Source organism: Pezoporus occidentalis, unplaced genomic scaffold, assembly GCF_034315485.1.
Source record: "Pezoporus occidentalis ecotype Australia unplaced genomic scaffold, CSIRO_AGI_Poc_V1 ctg52, whole genome shotgun sequence".
NCBI classification, from domain to species: domain Eukaryota; kingdom Metazoa; phylum Chordata; class Aves; order Psittaciformes; family Psittacidae; genus Pezoporus; species Pezoporus occidentalis.
In genome coordinates, this window is record NW_026915858.1 from 3,393,383 (window position 1) to 3,416,526 (window position 23,144).

Here is a 23,144-nt window from a genome sequence, read left to right on the forward strand (position 1 = left end):
AAATATGAGGACTTTGTTCTAATTTGTTGAAAGTCCATGGTTCCGTTGTCAGTGGCAGGAGCTGCTCTTTAGTTATCCCTTCTATAAATAAGACCACTTAGACTTTAACTTTCCTAGTCTATCCTGGACAGTCTTCTCTTTTGAAAGAAAGGGTGAACAAGAAGGAAATGGAATGAGTTAAGAAGTTCTAGTAAGTGTTAGCAAGATCTCTGTGGCCCAACTGTCTCCTTTTATTCCCATCACTTTGGAGACAAGAAGACTAGAAATTCTAAGGAAGTGATCTCTGGGTGTGGAGAAAAAGATGCCATCCAAACTGTCAGGGATTTTTATAGCTGAATAAACTGTACCTGTAGATAAACTGTAGATAAATATGTGGATAAAATAATTCAACAGTTTCATCCTGATACTTGTCAGTGAAGGATAGCATTTTGTGTAGGCTAGAAATACCACACAACTTGTACTTGATCATTTTGATTTGGTGTGTGCTTATCTTTGATAGAAGCAGCAATGCTGGAAGGAGAGGAATCTGGGTGTTCGAGATTAGTAGCTCATCTGACAGTATTGTGCCTGCCAAGATAAGCAACATTTTGGAGAGCCTAGAGTCCAATGAACAAGACCAGGACTTGACTTCAAAACCATTTATGTCAGATTATGGCTCCACTGAAATACAACAGCAGTATGTCACCAGTAGTACGGATAGCACAGAGGAGGATCAGCACTACGTTACATATAGTGTTCCTCAGCTGGCTGAAGAAGACTATCTGACTTCATACCAAGATGTAACTAGAACACCTTCAACTGAGTCTTTTTACAGTCATCAAGACTTCCCAACAGCAAAAGCCCCACCTCGCCTGTTCCAGGTCCAGCAGTTTCCCCCACAGCAACCCCAAGTCATAGATGTGGAAGAATTTGATGAAACTGGTATAGGTAAGGTCTTTTGTACTGCTTGGGTCATTCCGAGATGTATAGGCTGTGAAAACACAGCGACATGAAAAAAAAATTGAAGTACTAAAGAAATAATCAATTTCCTTCTCACTACCTTCATATCTGAAAATCTAGATATATTTAATAAGTTTGTGTTATTCATCAAGCTACTTAACTTGAATGTCATCTTAGACTCAAATGTTGCCAGTCTGGTAAACTAGTTTCCCTGTCAAGCTCACAGGACAGCACATTTACAGCTTGTCTGTGGAATCTGAATCCCTCTGAAGGAAAGATTCCTCCTACAGAGATATCATATTCCTAAAGATGACACATTCTTAGTGAGAACTGATTTCCCCATCTCTTTTGCCCAGGACTACTGTTAAAAGTATGATCTTAACTTAAAACAGCTGCATTAAGTGGCTGCTTCTGGTAAGAATTAGTTGATCAGTTCTACTGAAATCTAGCTTTTTTTTTCTCCTTTCACAGATGTGTTACTGAATACAGGTTATTTAATAAAGGTTAGGAATAGTAACTCTTGTAAAAAATGTTTGCTAGGGTTTCATGGCCTCAAGTTTTACAGGGTGGGATTAGCAATTCTAACCTCTGAGCAGGTGTTTATAGAAAAGTCAAAACTGTGTGACTGACTGTCCAGATGTTGTTTCTTGAAGCAGATGTGAGAATTGTTTTCTCCATGAAATGAAAGGGTAAAGCAGTTAGGATTACAGGGTGCATCAGCTGGTGCACGGTCCTGGGTACTGTACTGATGTGTTTTATTTTGAGGTTGGAAATTCTCCTTTTTGCCTTGTTTTGGAAATGAGGGCAGGTTAAAATTGTGTGTTTTAATTTCACAAAGACAATTCAACATATTGGCTGAAGTCAACAAAATTAAATGGTTTTCTAGCACCTGAAAGCCCTGATGTTTTCTTCAAAACAGTGGAATATTACTTGCATATTGCGAGGTTAACAAAAATCAATTTCAATTGTTTGTTTTCCTTTCAGAGAAAATGAAAAAAACCCTAATCAAGTTAGTCTAGAGAGAATTTAAACTAAAGCAGGTATATGTGAGCACTAAAGTAATTACATGAAGTATAAGCATCTGGGTTTTTTTTCCTACAGTGTTTCGCTACAATACAGATGTTCAACAGACCTGTGCTAACAACCGCCACCAGTGCTCTGTTCATGCCATCTGCAAAGATTATCCCAACGGGTTTTGTTGCAGTTGTATTGCTGGTTACAAAGGAAATGGCAGACAGTGCATAGCAGAAGGTAACATTTTTGAAAATGAGGTGCATAAGCAGCAATCACACACGGCATTCTTGAATGAGGTGACCTGTTCAGTACAAGAAAAGACGTGGTTACATACGCTTTGAAGGACTTATCACTGAGATGTATTGAAAGATATCTTAGGAAGTGAGCTACACTTTCTAAAATGGTGTGGTTTTTTTGAATGAAGCAGATTATTATTTCTAGAAAGTCATGTTAAAATGCCTGATGCATGTAATCGACAGCCTAAAATAAACTCTTCTGTTATTGGCACCATTTAATAGAGTAATATCCGGTGTTTTGGCTTGTTTTGTTTTGTTTTTTTGTTTTGTTTTGTTTTGTTTTGTTTTTTGTTTTTTGCTAGAATTAGTGATGAAAGTCCAGTGTGTTATAATCTGATATGGTCCTCACTCTAGAAATGGACAGTTCAAAGAGGATGAACAAATTTACTTTGATTGTTAAACTAAAGAGCATGGCTCCTCTTTGTCTGACTCTTAAACTTTACTAATAGGCTAATCTGCCAGGTTTTATTAGATACCCATTTAAACTTTGTTCCTGTGTAAAATCCATAAAGGAATTCCTTATGTATACACTTGTAATCCTCAGTGACATGACCCACAGTATAGATACATTTCAACAACCAAAATAGCTGACTACAGACTTTGTGCTTTATAAGACAGGAAAGCAAAAGCTACTACTTAGCTTTCAGTTCATGAAACTGAATTTTCCAGAGAAAGAGAAGGATCTGGTGATAATGGAATTTGAATTTGCATGTAGGATACTATATACAGAAGAAAACTAGCAATAGAGAGTATTGGTGCTAGAGAGCTATTGGTGTAAAACACTGACAGTCTTTAAAATGGTCAATATTTTTGACCACTGAGTCAAAAAATAAAATAGATTAGAATAATAGGTCAATTATTCTAATATCTAATTGCATTAGCCTTCTAATAGGGAATGAACAAATTCACATTCATTAGCTTTTGATATGAAGTGTGATCTTCAAAGAATGTTTCTGTATGCCACTTACTGTCAGAGATACTGTACCAGCATTACGGAGTTATCCTTGCAGACAAAACTGTTGATGAGGATTATCTGTTAATTAATAGTTAAAACTGTTAATGAGGGCATCTCTTCTGGCAGTTTTGGCCAGTTAATCATCTGTATAATGACAACACACACACAGGCACATATGTACATGTGTAAGCAAATTAACACACTGCTTGTGGGCAGTTTCCTGTTTGAATTCTGTGAGTGTTTGTTTGCCTTTTATTTCAACATCAGTAGCTTTTAACACAGTGAACACTCTGAACATGTTCCTTAGAAAGTATGTGAGAACCGTCATTTTGTTCTGATGGATTGTATTGATTTTCCAGGTTCCCCTCAGAGAGTCAATGGGAAGGTCAAAGGAAGAATCTTTGTAGGAACTAATCCTGTTCCAATTATGTTCGAGAACACTGATCTCCACTCCTATGTTGTGATGAACCAAGGGCGTGCCTACACTGCTATCAGCACAATCCCGGAGACTTTGGGGTATTCTTTGCTGCCTCTTGCCTCTATTGGAGGTATCATAGGATGGATGTTTGCTGTGGAACAGCAAGGATATAAAAATGGCTTCAGCATTACTGGTAATTTCTAAGTTAAAATAATGTTCAAAAAACTGTGCTATGCATTCCTCTGTCTTGAGAGAAAAAAGTATATTTAGAAGCAATATAGGATGAAAACATGTTTATTCTGAGCTGAAAATAGATTTTTCATAACCAACCTCACCATTTTTCTTGTTTAGAGGGTATAGATATTGGGCTTTTTAATTTACTATTGGTGCACAACCACATAAGTCTTTTGGGAAGAAGAATGTCTTTTCTTTTGCAAGAAAGTCATTATTAAAAAGGATCTGATTTTTGGTACTAGAGTTTACAGAGCTACTGAAGAAAGCTGTCCCTGTATCTGTAAGAGGGTAAGAGGTCTGACATGTTAATTGCCTGATTGTACTAACGGAGCAAAAGAGAAGTGAATATCTGACGTCCTGAAGGTCTGAAATTCTGAACAGAAGCAATTGCTTTATGGTGCAAATGATTCAGTTAATTTTTTGGAGGAAAACCCCATTTCACAATTACATGTTTTCATCAGAATCTGAGGACAAATCTGGTTGGTTTTGCACATGAATTCAAGTTGTAGATCCCATCTGTTCTACAGGAACATGTGTTTCTTTATAAAATTTTATACTTTACAGCCCTCTACTATGAATTTAGTTGCACATAACCATTTGTTTTGGGAGGGATTCTTGGATTTGGTATGTTTTAAGTTTGTTACAACATACATTTCATCTGGTTTTGATTTGGAAACAGTTGTACCAGATTTTTAATTCTTTTTTATTTTTTTATTTTTAACTCTCTGTATTCCTAATGGGGGTTTTTCTCTAAAGTGTACAACTCCTTTGACATTTCACTGGTAGGATAAGACCTACTGTTAATAGTTTTGTTGGAACTTTTTTGTTTGTTTGTTTTAAATTTAAAAAAACCCAAACCCTGCTTCTTCAGGCTTACTTGAAATTTAGTGTGTCCAGTGCTTAAGAAAAGACAGTTTCCACGCAGCATTTAGTCATATTTACTATACCTCTTAAAGTTATTTCTGTAGAAACCCAAAACATTAGCAAATACGCTGCATCAAAGCTTGCAGAAAAGACTTATTTATATTTTATCTACTAGAAGCAATACTTTGAATAGAAAGTATAATTTTGATATGGCATATGCTTCAAAATATGATATCAAGTGGTTTAACTAATACCATTTCTTTAGGTGGTGAGTTTACACGTCAAACTGAAGTCACTTTTCTTGGCAACAATGAGAAACTTGTTATCAAGCAGAAATTCAGCGGAATTGATGAGCATGGTCACCTTACCATCAGCACAGAAATGGAGGGCAGAATACCTGAGATCCCATCTGGTGCATCAGTCCATATAGAACCATATACTGAACTCTATCACACTTCCAGTTCTGGTAAGGTTCCTTAAGAATGAAATTATAAGAAAGTAAACAATCCTACAGTAAGATAATTTGGAAAACATCATTTTATTCTCTTCTTAGCAAGTGTACTTGGAAACCTTTGATTTACAGAAGGTTGATTTTTTTTTGCTTCTTAGGAACAGGTCCCAAAAGAAGGTGGATTTTGTGTGGGGCAATGCAAATATTTCTAAAACTTTTTATTGAAAAAATTTGTTTAACAGTCTATGAACAGATGTTTGCAAAATACTCTCAATTTCCCTTTTTGTTGGCTTTATCTTTACATTGCTGATGGCTGTCATACAAGTTGCAAAGCTCTTTGTATGGTCTACAACAATTCAGTAGGAGCTGTGCTGGTATGTGCCTTTTTGTGGTAACGTCATTAAGTGGGCTTTGGTCTTGTCTGAGAGTGTGCAAACCAGTTATTTACCAGGACACACCATGTAAACTACATTGCAGTAACTGTGCCTTGTGGTAGCGATATGCATTTGTCAGTATTATTTGAGCTCAATTTGAACAACTGACCGGATAATTAGGAAGCTCTTTATTCCCTGATCAGTTTCATCTGTTGTCTCTTCAATACTTTCTTCCTCTCTCTCTTTTCCTTACCCCAGACTCTGAGATTTGGTAAGGGAGCCATTCTTCATTTCACCATATATAGGGAAATCTCCCTTCTTTTGCTTTCCTCTTCCTGGATAAAATTATGGGTATTTCAGCACATCAAAATCAAAGTGATGCTGAGGTGTTGACAGCTTGGCTAGCTGGCCAGCAGCAAAGAGCAATAAAGAGAAAGCAGTCTGTGAAATGCCCAGGAATAGTGGAGTATTGAGGAGCTTTTCTGTTGGTGGGAGAATGCAGAAGCCCGGATTTGCTTTGAAGAGTTTTGGTCACAATTTTTCACAATGTAGAAAACTTGTGAAGCATTCAAGAGCTCTCAGACATGCATCTTCTTCAGGGCTGTGTTGAAATCCAAGGCCAGTATCCTACAATGAACTAAAAGTGGGTGTAGTTTAGTGCTGGTGAGATGGCTCTTGTCCTTCACTTACAGATCCATCTAAAGAAACCCCTGAGTTTTCTGAGTTTTTCCTTGCTTTACCTGGCAACTTATAATGTTAAATTTTTGAAAGGTAAAGATAAATTGTGTGACTCATTCATCAAAGCTGCAATACCTGATAACAGGGTAAGCCTAGTCAAGTGCCTATTCCTTTGCACAGAAATACGTCCGCTTTCATAGTTTCTTTACTTTGAAATTTTGATTTACACTGCTCAGCCTGTATCTTAAGTCTACAGATAGGATTTGGTGTACTATTTTTATTTCCTGTTCTGCTCAGTGTTTTTCTTGCCATGTTCCAGTGATCACCTCATCGTCCACAAGGGAGTACACGGTGACAGAGCCAGAAAGGGATGGGGTTGCTTCCACATACACAGGCGCTTATCAGTGGCGACAGACAATCTCATTTGATGAATGCATTCATGATGACTCTCACCATGCTACTTCTGCTACTCAGCAGCTCTCAGTGGACGGTGTATTTGTCTTGTATAACAGAGATGAGCAGATTCTGCGATACGCTATGAGTAATTCCATTGGCCCAATCAGTGGTATGTATGAATTGGAAATCTTTCTTTTTCTCTTTTTTGAGTAATTAAGAGCAGGCTTCTATATTATCTTAGAGTGCATTAGTTGGGTATTAATGAATTGAATTAATTTGTTGCATTAGTCAGTAGAAGGTCCATCAATTAAGATGAAAAATGGGACCTCTGAAAGTTTGTATCTTTACTTGGAGAAGAATATTTAAGGGATTATCTCCTCTTGAAATTCAGTGGAGTTTGCATCTGATTGCTTGAAATAATCTCAATGTGCCACCTTAATTCTGTTGCTGCCCAAACACATGGAGTGTATCATTTACCTAATTTATAGTTCCTCTATTAATGATTTTTTTTTTTGTATTGTCAGAGCAAAGGGCAGAAGAGTGAAACAAAATTTGCCATTGAAACAGCTCATTTCTATAACTGATCTTGAAACATGACACTATCCTGGAAAGTAGGCAGCCTATGAAGTGTATTTTCTGTTTGAGCTATTCAAGTTTGTCTGTTTGCCCTAAAATCAGAAAAAAAGCAATTTGAAAATTAACACTGGCTGAGTACAAGAAAAGACACTTTTGTTGGTTGCAAAATAAAGTTCTATTAATTAAAATGAATAAACCAAGCTGTTAAGAATCACATTTTGAGTCTAGTGGCAGTGACTGGGAGATGCATTATCATTGTCAGTCTTACTCTTTAGAGACTTTTGTGTAGCTTCTCTATTTTTTTAACTCTGCAGTCCTTTGCACAAGTAACAAGGAATACAGGGTGCAGTTGCCATGTCTAACATTCATGTCCTGCATATCACCTGCAAGTCCTCTTCTTCCTGGTGCAAAAAGTATTCTCTTTCCTTGTTTCATGTGTTCTACAAGCAACCTCCTTCTGGGCTTTTAGCTGAGTGCTATGACTTGGGTAGAGCTGTTGTGATTAAATATGGTCTCTCTTCTCAGATGGCTCTGCTGACATTAACCGGAATCCTTGCTACACTGGTACCCATAACTGTGACACCAATGCAATCTGTCGTCCAGGAACTGGAAATCGTTTCTTCTGTGAATGTTCAATTGGCTTCCGTGGAGATGGAAGCATTTGTTATGGTATCAGAAAACTTTCATTACAAAATGACAGCTAATGTAGAATTTATTTTGCTTGAGTGTATTGACCCTTAGGACTAGCCATTCCAGCAAAGTGAAAATATCCTGAAAGGCTGTTTTAGGGAAAGTGACATGGTTAATGGTGGACTTGGTGGTCTGGGGTCAAAGTTGGACTTGCTGATCTTTTCCAACCTATTTGATTCTATGATTCTAAGATAGGTTAGAGGGATGCTGGGGTAGCTGGCGTAGTTCAATAATCAAAGTATGCATTTGACTCTCTTGAAGGGTCAAACTTGGGTATGTTTTTATAGCTTGCAAAACATCTTTCCTACCCAGCTTGTCTTTTCATAAAACTTGTAGGAACTAAGTTGTGAGACATTTACTACAAGTTCTGGTTAAAATGAGTCAACAAGGTTATGAGCTCTTGAGGGAGATGAAGAATGGCATACATACAGATATGTGGAACCAATTGAAATAATCTATTTTAAGATCTGCTTTGAAAATCCTTTTTTGTTGAAGGAGACTTTTATTTCTCAGCTCTGTATTTTGAATGTATCTGGGGTTTGTTTTATAATCAAGTCACAGCACAAATACTTGTTTTCAAGAGATGAAATTGTGTATTAATTATTAACCAATAGGGATGATACATATTTTATTAACTGAGTTGTTTTAGGCAGTCTTGTGTGTTTGTTTATTTAATAAACCCCCCCAAAACCCAACCCTCTCTCCAATCCTTAAAACAATTTTCAAATGAAAATGCCAGCACCACATTGTCCCTCTCAGTCCTCTGGTGCTGTGAGCTGAGCAGCAGTGGATTAGAAGTGTATACGGATAATGAAACGGGAAGTATTTCCTGAAGTTCACATTCCCACAGTAGTCATCACTGCTTCTGATCACCTTGTAGGCTGCATTTATTGTTTTCTCAGTGGTTCCTTCTTCCTGATTTCCTGACCTCTTCAGTGGTTTTGTTTCAGTTTTGTGGTTTTGTTGTGTGGTTCATCTTGGGTTTGTTTGTTTGTTGGGTTTTTTTTTGTTGTTTTTTTTTTTAATGCAGATTAGTTGAAGATACAGTTTTCTGAAAACTTATTTTCAGGTTACTAATATCTCAAGAGGTATGGTCTATCAAAGATGTGGTTTAAATATGCAAATCTGCTATTATTGAACAGTTACACCGTTTCTGTTTTTCTGATATCAGTATTAAATGTATCCTTGTAATAACTGGATTCCTTATAACATTCTAGATGTTGATGAATGTTCAGAGCAACCAGCTCTATGTGGCAGCAATGCGGTCTGCAACAACCAGCCGGGAACCTACCGCTGTGAGTGTGTTGAAGGATACCAGTTTGCAGCTGATGGGCGGACTTGTATTGGTAAGTTTCACATTTCTTAAAAGCAATGCCCACTGGGCTTTTGGGCTGTTATTCATCTCACAGGGACAGATGATAACAACTTTAGGGATCTGCAGTGACTTTTAACATGAGTTGAACTTAGGAACTCATGGTGCAGGTAGTGGTACAATCCATTAGGTAACAGTAACTGAAGAAGCTGCCCAAAGTATTTTGTTTTCATCTTACAAAAATTCCCCGTTCCAAATGTTTCCAAATAGAAAGTGGAAATTACTGAATGCTTCTGTCCTTTCTGTACCAATAGATGTAGATTTCACATGGAAATAAAATCCAAATTTTTAAAAGCAGGAAAATTAAAGTGAGCAGTTACTAATTTCTATGATTCTATGATTTGTTGATATTTCACAGCATCTTACATACAGGATGAGGTAGGGCTTTTTCTGCATTTTCTGCAGTGCTGCACTTTGGCTTTTGCAGGCTTTGGGGTTTTTGGTTTGCTGGTTTTTTGGGGGGGTAGTTTTTTTTGTGTTTTTTTTTTGGGGGGGGGTGTTTATTATTTGTTTAGTGGTTTTTTGTTTGGTTTCATTTTTTTTGTTTTTTTGTTATCTAATCCAAAATTAAATTTAACAGATTAGACTTTAGTTACAGATTCAACACTTGACAAGGCAACACACAGGTCTAAACCAGTGTGAGTGTGTCTTGGCTATTGCAGGCTTATTCTGAAGTGATAGTTAATCATGCTGGAAAGAAATTACAACTACAGATCATTTCACTGTTAAAAATTTTGTGATTTGGAGGAAAGCTAGCTGGTCTGTTGATGAGCCATTAAAACTTCAGTAGTTGTCACTGAACTGGTTATTTAATTAAAAATCATTTTTTTTTCTGGATGGAGCCTGAGTTAATCTGTACTTGCTGGACTAAGGTTGCAAGGGATTTTTTTTCCAGTTTGCTCTGTTTTTCACTGAAATTGTAGAAATTCGATTTGGTATCTGGCAGAATTGCAAGATGATTGTGTGGGATGTATATTGAAAGTGAATTTTCCATACAGAAAGAAAAACCATAAACTTTACACCCCAGAACATTAACCTGATTCTTTCTGGTGTCATTTATATTGCAAATATCAAAAGCTAAATAAAAAATAATCTACAAATGGCAGCTAGAAGAGCTATGACTCTACAGCTAGAGCTGCAACTGTCAGGATAGGATATAGATTAGGGTTTTTCTTTTTTTTTGTTAGAAATTTTGTCTGTTTGCAACCTGACAGTAATTCTGTACTGACAAAACCTATACACACTCTTCCAGTACCATTAAACCAGTTCCTGTTTTATTTGGAAATAACTGATAATAGCTGAGGATTACATTTGCTTCTGTTGTGACTGCTTTGTGGTAGGAGTTTAGTTACACTCTGATAAGCTAATGCATTCACGTCTTTCCTCATTATAGCCAAGAGTGTTCTCCAGTTAAGACTGAGAAGCCTTCATCTTTCAGCAGAAAGTTGCATTGCTTCCCTTAAAGTGTGGCTTTACATGCTGTATATTGCATTCCATCACAAGCCCCTTTTCTCTACTTCAGTAATAATTGCCATTCACATCTGTTCACAGTGCACCCAAGTTTCCTCTTTGTTGCAGAACAGTTGGAAAAAGCAACTTCTGCCACGATGCTGGAAGGGATAGGGTGAGATGTGTAAAGGCAACTTTATGTTCTTTCCATTATGTCCACCACTGCACTTCCATCACTTGGACCTGAAAGGGATCATTCCTCCCTCCAGCCATGACCATGCTGGCTTCACTTTACCACTTTTTCATGAAGTTAATGTGTCACACTTCTAACAAGTACTAAGTAATTCCTTGCCCAGCTTGAAGGACTTCAATTTGATCCCTTCCTTCGATCAAAAACTAAACTTTGCATCTGTAAGACTGAAGAGAACCAAGATGAGTTCTAGTTTCTCAATGGACTGAAAAATATCATGGCAATCTTTTTCCCCTTTCCTCAGGGGAGGATTTTATAACCCACAGACAACTTGACCCCCAGAAGTGGCAACAGTTAACATCTTTGTGCTTTTGCAGGTTGCAGTGGGACACCAACTCTGATTCAGCTTTTCTAGTACTGCAGCTTTTTTGTACCGACTGTGAGACTTGATGGATCTCTTTAGAAGAGAGTTGTAAATATATCCTGTTCTCCTTTTTGTAGGCTGAGGAACAGGAAGATTTGGGCCCTCCCTTTGAGCTCCAACTCCCAGTCTTATGCATTTATTGTGCAGTTCTGAATAGATTATTTTGTAATATAAAGCTTTGTCAAACAGAGATATAAATGATTCTAAGAATGATGTCATCTCCTCCAGAGAAATGGAAAACATGACTGTTTTCAGATCTGACTCTGGTAGATTTTTGTTATTTCCCTGCTGGTGGTGTGGTAGTTCACATATGAGTACTGTGATGAAAGGAGCATTGTAAAGTCTTGTCTCGGACCCCTGTCAACTCCCTGTAAGAACTGTGTAAAGAAAGCCTTACTTGATTCTCTGTCACAGCAGCTGGAAGTCTGTTCCTAAATCTACACACTGCAAACTCACCTCTTTCTGGGCCCAACTTTTCATAGTATTTTGCCTCCTCCTGTTTTAAATACTATGGTTTCTTTTCCACTTCTTTGACATAACAGGTAAGCATAGGCAGGGCTCCAGTGACTACCTGAAATAATTTGTGTGTAAAGCAGTGCAATACCTTCAAAGTTACTGCTGTCAACAACAAGAAAGTTCTAAAAAGCTGCAGGACTGGTCTTAGCTTCCACTGTTGGTCAAAAGTCTCCCCAAGAGTTGACAAATGTGTCTATCTGCTATTGAGTGAGTCACAACTCCTCTTTGTTGCCAAGTGATGACAGCCCTTGGTCAGTGCTAGATGAGTGTAGTGGGATATCTAGTAATTCACAGTGAAGTGAACTGGCCACTAACTGACACACGAGGTATGTCTGTGAGATGACTTGCATTTCTGTATTCAGGACCCCTTATTCTTAACAAAACTGTCATGGATATTAGGGTCTGTCATTGTGGTAGCCTTTCTGCCCTCTTCAATATTAACAAATATCTAGGAGATGCTGAGGGCATTAGGTTCCTTTTAAAACATTCATAAGAGGATTTAACACCAGTGAAGGGGGAGATCTTGACCAAAAAAAAAAAAAAAAGAAAAAAAAATCCCAATCCCCAAACCAGCTCAGTTAATTTCCCTTGTTTCCTTTCTCTTCTGTATGCTTTCACAGCTAATCTTCTCTCCCTAGAAACTTATCATGAGCTTTAGACTTCATGGAGGGAAATTCAAATTTTCATCTCCTCTCTTTATATCTAACCTGCAGCTGTTGAGTATGCCATAAACCATTGCCAGACAGGCACACACAACTGTGACATTCCTCAGCGCGCCAAGTGTGTGTACACCGGAGGGTCTGCCTACATCTGCACATGCCTCCCTGGCTTCTCTGGAGATGGACGAGCCTGTGAAGGTGGGTAGCACCATTTGTTGGGGGGTTTTATACTCTTTATTGCACAGTTTAGCTGAAAGTGTCTACCTGAAAGATAGCTTTTGTCCTTTTCTCCCCTCACTTTTGAGTTCACTCTTCAATATTTCAACTAAAGACTGTCCAAAATGAGTTAAATACAGAAATCGCAGTATTGCAGTTAGCAAACAAGATATTCACCTGATGCAATACTTTGAACTATACTGATGTATATGAATGAGGCAGTGGCACATGATGTTCAAGCTACGTAAAAAAAAAAAAATCATATTCTGTTTCATATCAACTGGAGTGCAGTAGAGGAGCAGCTTTACCTAACTATGTGTTGGAAATGTCGCTGGCCAAATCCCACTTATCTTGCTGTGTTAAGTCTTTTCCTTGAGGAACATGGGCATGTATTTCTAAAGTACTATGTGAGCTAATGCTAGTTGTTAATCAGAACAGCAGAGTGCACAGATTTGCCAAGAGACAGTAGCTAAAATACATGCCTGCTTTTTTTTTTTTCTCTTCCTCCTTCTTTGCATTTCTGTATAGACTTTCTTTCACAGAACTGTCTCTTAACTCTAATCAGAACCTAAAAAAAGAAGCCTGAAAATAATACGGCAGGTTTGCACTTTAGTTTGTGGCTCTCATTTGTCCATCAGGAGGAACTGTTACCTGAGATTGCTCTTTTCTTTTACAGATATAGATGAATGTCAACAGGGCCACTGTCATCCAGATGCTTTCTGCTACAACACTCCTGGTTCCTTCAGCTGCCAGTGTAAGGCAGGGTATCGTGGGGATGGTTTCCGGTGTGTATTAGGAGGTAAAATTTTACAGTTCTTGAAAGTTGGATAGGAAATATAATTTGGGAATTGAAGGATCTATGTTAATTTGGTTCTTCTCTGGAACAAATTGTGTATTGTCTTATTGAGGTCTTTATTCTTTCTCAAATGTTTCAGTTTTTGAACTTCACCAAACTTGTGTCAAAATCTGTTATCTTGACTATTACCACTTTTCTGTGATACCTTGTTCAATGTGCCATTTCATGCTGTGTTTGTTCTATACTCAGCAGTTCTCAGCCCCAAGCTGATACTGTCTTTTGAAGTTGCCTTGAGTAAAAGTTTGGTCACAGGTTGATTTGGTTTGCATACCCAGTAGTTACTTATCATAAAATATCTGGAATTATTGGCACTGTAAATGAAAAGCAACAATTTCAGAAGAAAAGTGAAGGATGAGACCAAACTACTGTTGTCTGCAGTGGGATCTAGATGCCACCATGCCACGTATAGCCAGCCAGAGTCCAAAAAGAATGGTACTTAGTTGTTTTTCTATTTACCCAGCTTGTTCCATATTTAGCAGAAAGTTCTTCACCCGCCCACACTTCTGTTCTTGTGTTGTACTTTGGGCCTTGAAGTATAAAACTTCTGATCTTGAAGGTATGCTTAAGAAAAGAAAGTAAGGAATACCAAAGCACAAAGTAGCGTCATTCAGGTTGCTTTAATTAAAAAGCATGGCAAAACCCATGGGACAGCACTCAGGTTTTGCAGAATGTCAAACGCTTCCATTGCTGTTTTGCAGTATTTAATTCTGAAGCTCTAGCTTTTTCCACTTTGTCAGTCCTTCAGTATTATGTTTAGCTAGCTTTTCATGCATGAATGTCCATGTGTATTTTCATTTTAATGCCAGATGAATGAAGAACTACCTAGTATTTCTGACCTGTGTCAAAATATTTAGCTAACTAACTAGCTGATAAAAGCAGGATTATTCCTCCTAGAGGAGAAACTTGATGTGAATAACTTGAAGCAACATCAAACCTCAAAGCTTCCAGTTCTTCAGGTAGAATTACAGAGGCAGAAATAGTGCTTTCATGGCTGGCACATCCCCTTTGTAGCTGAAACAGATGGTTTGGTAGGCTGATACTTGAATCCAACTGATTTACTTTATTACCAGGGCACAATTTCTTCTGAGTGTATGTGAGAGCATACTTTAGTTGGGGGGGGTTTGTTTGGTTTTGTTGTTGTTAAGAACACCACCTTTTCATATGCAGTAGTTAGTGTGTCTACTAAACTGCTAAGCACAGTGTACTATTTTGTAGTAGCTTTGTGTTATTTTTTGTCCTTATCCTGTATGCTTTTTTACGTTCTACAAGCAAAGCAATTGTATCTTGAATGTTTTGGGTTTGTTTTGTGTTTGTTTGTTTGTTTGTTTAGTTTTTTGTTTAGTTTGTTTAGTTGTTTGGTTTTTTTTTTTCATGGCACAGCTTTAATGGTAGTAATAAAATATTTTGGAAATTTTTGTTGTACCTACTGTTTTAGTCGGTGGGATCTGCCAGGTTTTGTTAGTCTTCATATATGCCTCTCTGATTAGTTCCTGTTTTTAGCACTCTTGTACTACTAGTAGAAGACATGCTTTAGAATCACTTGTATAATTTGGCTTTCCTCATGAAAGGCATTGAGCAGAAAAAAATCTGTGTAGATTAAAAAGTCCTACTTTTGCTGAATCCTGACTGAAGCTGAGAGTAGCTGTATTGCTCTGCTGGTATGCAGCAATGGCAGTGTTTGCAACAAATTTAGCTACTGCTCCCTTCTTAGAGAGTTAATAGAACAATAGCTGCCCTTGGGATGTCATCTGTTGCTAAAGTGTCAGTACTTCTTAAATGGATATATCCAACAGTTAATCATTGCCAGGAGATAGAATCAAAATACACTTTCTGAAGCCTAGCAAAAAGCATCTTAGTTTACTTTAGCACCCGATTTGTAAAGTAAGTTGCTTCAGAATGGAGACTCCAGATGAGGCTGTACTGTATTCATCTGAGAGAGAATAGAGACCCTTTCTTCCCCTTTTTAGCCACTAAAGCTTTGATCTAATTAGCCTCAGTCAAGTAATTTAAGTCTTTCCTGGTTGTTAATGGCATGGAAAGTTTCATTCATCTAAATACTCAGTTCTTTTTGCAGTACCCTTTTCCAATCCATGCATACAATTCCTTGCTTCTTTGGTGTCTTTATTATTCTATGAAACCTACTATTGAATCATACCACTGCTGAACAGTAACTCTTGAAACAAATAGATTAACAAGTAAAATGGATTTGAATAATGCACAGGAGTCTGTAGGAGTGAGCCAATAAGTTAAGGAAAGAGTTAATGATGCTGGAATGTCCCACTGCTCACAGCTATTAAGGAAGTCTGTACTTCATTATTTCCTCACGCTTCATTTTTCCATTTCAAAAAACCAGATGTCTGAGTGCTTCTACCCCTGCAGACCCCAGACACTGTTTAGTAAACAGAAACAAATCTAGATTCTTGGAACTAGGGGTCTGATTGTTAAGTGTCATTTGCTGGTCCGCTGTATATAATCCACTTCACATGAGAAATGCACTTAGCAAGGCAATGCTGTAAGTGAAAGATTACAAAGGAAAAATGAAGGGACTAAAGCAAGTCTGTTGATTTTTGAGTTTTATACTCCTCTCTTTTTTTTTTTTGGGGTGGGTGGGGAAGGGGGAGACAAAGTCTGAGAACAGCAATTCAACATGTCCAATATAACTCATTGTGATACATGGGGAATAAAGTAATCCACATAGGAAATTAAAAAGTACTCTCTGACTACATACTGATTCTGGACACAGTTTTAAATTACTTGTGCCTTTAGCTTGCGAATGAATGAAAACCTGTTTGAGTATCTATGTCAGATCTTTAAAAATTTCTAGATGTCTTTGCAGAATTTAATTGAATTTGGTTTAGGGTTTCATACTAAAATCCCCTGCGAAATGGAAGATGTCCCATATATCTCTGTTTCTCATCCTGTTTCCTTAGCCTCCCTTGTTTTTGGAAAAGTCCATAAATCATTTTCTGCAAAGTCCATAAATCATTTTCTGCAGTGCTGTTTCAAGAGCTTTCCTTTAAGATCTTGAGTACTTCTACAGGGCTTTAGGTTGCGGGTTTTTTTCCCCAGTTCTGTTTATTTCTTTACTTACCTGAGAAGTGCTTACATGTTTGGTTTTCATCTGGCTGCTTTGCATATCCATGCTATTCCCATTTCATTTTTTTCAAGTTCCATGATATATTTCCATGACTTTTAAATTTCAGATTGCTACTAGTAGCTTATCAAGCAAGTGGATGCACCGTTCTACATCTCTAATCTGACTTGTGTGTACTGTGGTGTCCATGGAACATAAATTCTTCATCAAGCCTTTAATCTCTGTTCCATGCTATAGTTTCTCTCTTAAGAGCTCTTTTCTCTACACTGGTTCAGTTTTTCATTGTCTTTTTGAACTGTGGGTACCAGAGAATCATCTCCCGAATCCCACGTTGCTTTTCTATACCTGTGTGTTGCTGAGCTCTTATTTATACACCCTCACAATGCCTATAGCACTGAGCTGGGTGTTGACAGCTTATCAGCTTGCACTTACCTGCTGATAGCTCTTTTTGGTTGTGGTTTCCAAGAGAGGTCTATATCTTTAGAGGATGGACTACACAGCTATTCCAAGAAGTGTAACTTTCCATTTGGCTGTGTGAATCTACTGGTTGATTTTCATAAGCTCAATTTAGCTAGTGATGAGGTCCTGCTGTCATGTTTATAGCCTATTTGTCTTCCAGAAATGATGCAATCCTGATAAGGGTATCAAATTTCTTGATAAGGAAATTTAAAACCAAGGCTAAGGTAATATGGAAATTTACTAGAAATATCACTACTTCATGACATCTGTCTGCTGTCTCAGGTGATTTGTCAATTTTTAATTGTGTATCAAATTATGGTAGCTCACACCATGTTGCTTTGTCTTGAAAATGATACTGTCCTGTGGGTGTAGGTAGAGTGCCATAGGGAAACACAAGCTATTGGATCAGCGTGTTACCCTCATCAGCCAAGCGTCAACTGCATTGAAAGAAAGTGGGAATGGATTTTTACTCACTTTTTTTAACAACATCTAATCAGTAATGTTGAAACACAGATACTGAAAAATATTGAAACTTGGTTCTGCTGCTCATAAAATGCTGTTGCCAACACTACCTTACTGCATTACCAAAGATAACCCAGGTCTTGCTCTTACTGTTTGTTTCACCTCTGGCAGTATGAACTAACCCTAGTGTATACCATTTTTCTTATTATTGACATGATCATTTGCCTTGACTTTCCAATGTGGGCTTCAAGATTGGTAAGAACCTCTGAAAATCAGGGCTGATAACCTATAGATAAGGAGTCTTGAAATAGGCATGACTTGGTTTCCATTTGTTGCAATCAGGTAAAGTAGCAGATCTAACAGCACCGCTACACCCAGTAGGTGTTACTTGCTCTTAGCTCTACCTGCTGTAGTTGATGGAAGTGTTTTGGTTTTTTTTTCATGCCAATCAAGGGATCAGAGAACTGTCCTAATGTTAATTGTTCTGTATCTTTGAAGTCTTGACTGGATGAAATATTACTGTATTAATATTAAAGGAAGAGCACCAAGAAACCTCATTTAGGCTGCTGTAATGAAGGAAAGGAAAGTTACTAACTAAAAAGGTTGTGTCTGGAAAGCTGGCTTACAAAGTAGCCTTGCCCTTGGACTACTTAAATATGTGCCAGTTCTTGTTAGATATTTTAACTTGTGCTGTTAGCTGATCAAGGCAGGGAACGTGCTTTATTTACTGTGTCAATCTCATCTTTCCAACTCTATCATAGCTAGCCTCATCTCAGGCAGGTAATCAATGGAATTTAAAACTTACAAAATTGATCCGTCTTCTCTTAAGCACACCGAGTAAAATGTATTAACTGTGTAAGCAGACCATTTATCCCAACCAGATGTCACTGCTATCTCAGATTATTGAGCCTTTATTGCTGCATAGGCTACAACACTGGACTGGGATTCAGCTTGATTTTCCTTGGGTGTCTCTAAACTGTAAGCACAGTAATTCTGCTCATGATTCAGAGATTAGGAGAGAAAAAAAATACAGGGTGAATTCCAAGTGCCTGGTTTGGACCGTTATAACTAGTTTAGGGGTTGTTTTGATTTATAAAGTTTAATATTGGCTAAATTCATGTTAGTTGAAAGGAGTTTAATGTTGAAAGGCAGGTTAAAATGATGGAGTCGACACATATAAATAAAGCCAGTACTACCATGTTCCTTTCCAGAATATTTCTTTAACATGGATTACTTATCACACTTGATACTGTTAAAAAAGTTATAGCAAATATAAGATGCTTTCAGGAGCACAGAAGCAGTAAAACACAAAAATTATCCCTAAAAGTGAGTGGCAATAGGGTATTTGACATCTCTTTATGCAGCCAAAAGATCAGTGTTGATGAGACTTTTTTATAAAGAACAAATTGTATTTTCTGCCTTCTAGAAGCTGAGTACTAATTTTGAAAATCATTTTGCTTGACTAGTCTCTTGACTTCAGTGGGGCTAATTGCACAAGCAGTCCATTTGTGAGATTGATCTTGATCATTATAAGATCAGTACTCTTGAAAAATTCTATCAGTATTCCTGTTTAAAATCTGCAGATAGAAATGTGAATATTGTCTTGAAATTGGAATGTACACTGGTATTTCAAGTTACCAATAATACTAATATATTTTATGTATTATACCTGGGTCCTGTCTGGGTCTATACACGCTCATATTTGCTAACTCATTTTCATAAAGTTGATTTAGTCTGTGGATTAAAAAATACGTAAACTGTTGAGTATTCCCTAATTCTAGGAGTTTCATATGGGAAGGAAAACCAACCAGCTTTTACACTTGCTTTTATATCCCACTGAGGTGGAGCTAATAGCATCTCTCAAAGATGACATGAATACAGTCAAGATTTTGTTCTGCAATAAATAAACATAGGGTGGGTCAGTCTACCAATATTCTTTATTCCTCCTGCTTTCTCTTGTGAGAAATGCATATAATTTGAGCTTAAAAAAAAAAGACCAACCAAAAAACCAAACCAAAACCTATCACAAAATTATCTGGTTGCTAGAATCAATATTTTTTACCTGTATATTCATAGTGCATTGGATACATGAAAAGAAAATTTGAGATAGAGGCACTTTCCTTCAGCCTCTGGCTTTGTAGGTTGATTCAGTGCTCTCCACCACCCCCATTACAGCTGGTGCCAAATATTTCAGTTGTTTAGAGTGAGCTGTTCTCCAGACATCTATATTTCACTAATTGTGTCCAGGTGCATGAAACTTGTCCAAAGCTTTTGCTTGCATAACTAGTTTAATATGAAATAGAAGGATAGTTTTTTATTATTTGTGTGCTTTACACAACAACAGTCTGTGGGTGTGGGGGATTATCTTTACTCAGCTGGGCTGGGTCTAGTCTGAACCACACATAGCTAATGCTGTCCACCAGGCAATGTAAAAACAAGGAAGGAATAAATGGAAATGTAATGTTAAAGCCTCTTCAGCAGGCAGTTTGTGGTAAGTATTTCTAACTGTCTGCAGGAATCATTGACAAGGAAAAGAAAATAATTAGAGCTCTTTCTCTCCCAGTGCACAGAACTATTCAAGGTCTCAAGTGTTAAGTAAAACTAAGCCAGGTTTCTTTGTCTGAGAAGGAAAGATGTTATTTTTATTGTATTCTTTTAATTTCATTTTGTTGTTTTGTATCTAGAAGGGTATATCGATCCAGATGACATCCCCTATCACATAACAGATAATACAATAAGATGTATCTTTTAGTCCAGACTGTTTTGTAAAATTGAAACCAAACTAACTGAAACCCTGAATCTCCTGTTAATCTGGGAAGTTAGTCTTTCCTATGTAATCTCTACAACAATACATATGCATGTGGTGTAGCTGGTTTGCATATGTTTCTCTGCATACACAGTAGTATTCCTTTTTTCTACATAGCCTTAGTTATGCTCTTATGGGTAGTCTGTCCTTGCAGTTCCTTCTTAAGTCCAAAAGTATCAAACGAGTGCTCAAACTTGATAACCAAGCTCTAAAAAATCTAATAGACATCAAAGCAACGAGGAGTTTCACTTCCTAGGTTCTGTAGAGGGCTCAGCATCTGTCTCATGTTGCGGCTTTCTCTTGTGGCTCTGAAGGGAAATTTGACTTTTAGTATTACAAAAAATCCTTTATCCACTGTATGGTCTGGCTGATTAGTTACATTTTAAGGTCCATGGATAATCATCATGTAAGTAGATGTAGGGTTCACAAGCCGGACAGAATGTTCTTGCTAATGTGCCTCAGGGAGAAAGACTGGGTTTTCCAGCTTCTGTTTATGACCTTTCAGTGTAGGAAGCTACAGGGGGGGCTGTTTGTTCTGTTTTAAACTAGACAGCAAAAAATAAAGTGATGTAAGTTTAGGGCAAATGAGACATATTTACACAGGGCAGACTTCCTGATGGTGAACTGAAGGCATATGCCTTCAAGGTTTGTAACACTGCCGTGCTCCTCCAGCAGTAAGAACACTTGCATCATAAGTGGTCAGTATACATTAACTGTTTATGGAACATAGTTATAATGGAAATAGTCACTGGTCTTTTTCGTTTTTTTCCTTCCTCACAGAAGTGGAAAAGACCAAATGCCAACACGAGCGAGAAGCAGCTCTTGGAAGTGGAAGCGCGTTCTTTCCAAGGGAGATGGGAGTTCGTCACTTCATTCCCCAGTGTGATGAACATGGGAATTACCTGCCTACCCAGTGCCATTCTGGCAGTGGATATTGTTGGTGTGTGGATAGGGATGGAAATGAGATTGATGGCACCAGAAGTGGCCCAGGAGTCCGACCACCATGTAAGTGGCTGAAGTACTTGTTCCTCATAGGTGTCTTTCGACCCAGGTGCACTGTCCCCCAAATGTGGGTCTTAGTCATGCCCCTGAGAAATACAGCACAGGCTTGGAGCAATGCAGATCTTTGCTGTCTCAGTGATAATATGGCTCATGCTGCAGCCATTCAGTAACTCCAGCATGTGCATTGCCTTCAGTTAGGGCACCTGAACCACTGTGGTGAGCCTCTGGATAAAAATTTGGTTTTCTTACTTCTTTTCTGCCTTGAAACTGTGAGGGGTCCTGTAGTTTCTGCCATCTGGGAGATGTGGCAAATCTGAATGCGTGGTAACAGACTTGCCTCAGGACAATAAGAATGCTCCTTCCTACATCTTCCTCACTTCAGCTGTGAAATGCATCCTTCTGTGAAATAAGATAGGTCCTTCTAAAGAGTAGAAGGAAAGAGCAACTACAGAACTGAACATGAAAAGACTTATTATGTCAATTGGTCCTTCTCTGTCAGCCAAGGGGGAAAAAAATCAGAAGCTTTCTGCATCTAATTATAGCTATTAGTGTCTGTTTATAGGACTGTTTCCTTCTACGAAGTCTGACTGTAATTGTGTCTCTGCAAATAACAAAGTTTGTTATGCTGTACAAGCTAATTTTATCCCTATCTGTTTCCTTCTCTATTAACAAGGTCTGAGCACAGCTGCTCCTCCTGTTGTTATTGGGCCCTCTGTTCGACCAGATACAGTACCTCTGCCGCCAGGAACACACTTGCTTTTTGCCCAAAGTGGTAAAATTGAACATGTTCCACTAGAGGGGAACAATATGAAGAAAAATGGTGCAAAAGCACTCCTGCATATTCCAGTAAGTAACCTACTATACTAAATCTATGTATTTTAAGATGTGTGACAAAGATGAGTGTTTTATCTATATAACTTAATAATTTAAGTTCCAAACTCCATTTTACCTTTGATTAAAATTTCAGTATCCCATCACTTTGCCACTGAAAATTCCTGACCTGCATAGTCAAAAGCCTAAAACTGAGCTATAGAAAAAATGCTTTGCCTTTAAAGAATAGCTCATAAGACAAAAATCTAATATTTGTGATCTTGCGTGCTTCCAACAGTTCATCACATAAACTCTCACTTCCATTTGCTTTCTGACTCTGATATCGAGGTCTAGGAGACTTACAAGACGAGTATATGGAGAGGCCTTATTTTTCTTTCTCAGTCATTCCAGCTTTCTTCCTAAGTCTTGATCTCTTCCTGGTTTTCAGTCAGTTCTCTGCACTTCTTGGCTACAGATATATATAGATTATTATTGTTTGTTTTTTGCTTGCTTCTCCATGTGCAGGCCCAGTGGGTGGCAAATCTTTTTCCCACACTTCTTACTACTGTCCTAAGAATCCTTTTCCTTGAGAATGAATCCCTTCTTCTGAGAACCTATCTTTCCCATCACCTGTGACACAAGCCAACTCTTCTCGCTTCCAATTTCATCACATTAATTTGTTTTGCCCAAAGGCTGGGATTTCTGTTTTTGTTCCAGTGGTACTGTATTTCTAATAGATAGCAATACCAGGTAGTATGGTGGCTGCTTTTGACATTGCTTGTGAATATTAAGGAGTCCAAATACTGACTAAATTACACAGATTTAGTTCAGTAAATAGTATCACGAACTGTGCTGTGATGTAAAGGTAAAATCAAGCTTTTGTCTCTTGACTAAAGTGCTGTTGCAGTAATATAAAAATGAAGTAAAATAGTGTGCAAAATGGG

The 23,144-nt window shown here is 37.8% G+C and overlaps 1 protein-coding gene across 3 annotated transcripts in view; it reads left to right on the plus strand.

Moving 5' to 3' along the window:
• The window catches only part of NID1 (nidogen 1), a 44,675-nt gene that overhangs the window by 9,477 nt on the left and 12,054 nt on the right, over positions 1-23,144 (plus strand). The window contains exons 4-14 of one of the 3 annotated variants that reach the window (XM_062637407.1): positions 500-927; positions 2,041-2,190; positions 3,564-3,815; positions 4,986-5,186; positions 6,543-6,788; positions 7,721-7,864; positions 9,103-9,231; positions 12,550-12,693; positions 13,388-13,510; positions 21,169-21,393; positions 22,064-22,236. In XM_062637407.1, the coding sequence (XP_062493391.1) occupies positions 500-927; positions 2,041-2,190; positions 3,564-3,815; positions 4,986-5,186; positions 6,543-6,788; positions 7,721-7,864; positions 9,103-9,231; positions 12,550-12,693; positions 13,388-13,510; positions 21,169-21,393; positions 22,064-22,236 (2,215 nt within the window). The remainder of the gene's footprint in view (positions 1-499; positions 928-2,040; positions 2,191-3,563; positions 3,816-4,985; positions 5,187-6,542; positions 6,789-7,720; positions 7,865-9,102; positions 9,232-12,549; positions 12,694-13,387; positions 13,511-21,168; positions 21,394-22,063; positions 22,237-23,144) is intronic. The other 2 variants (XM_062637408.1, XM_062637409.1) reach the window with 2 other exon arrangements.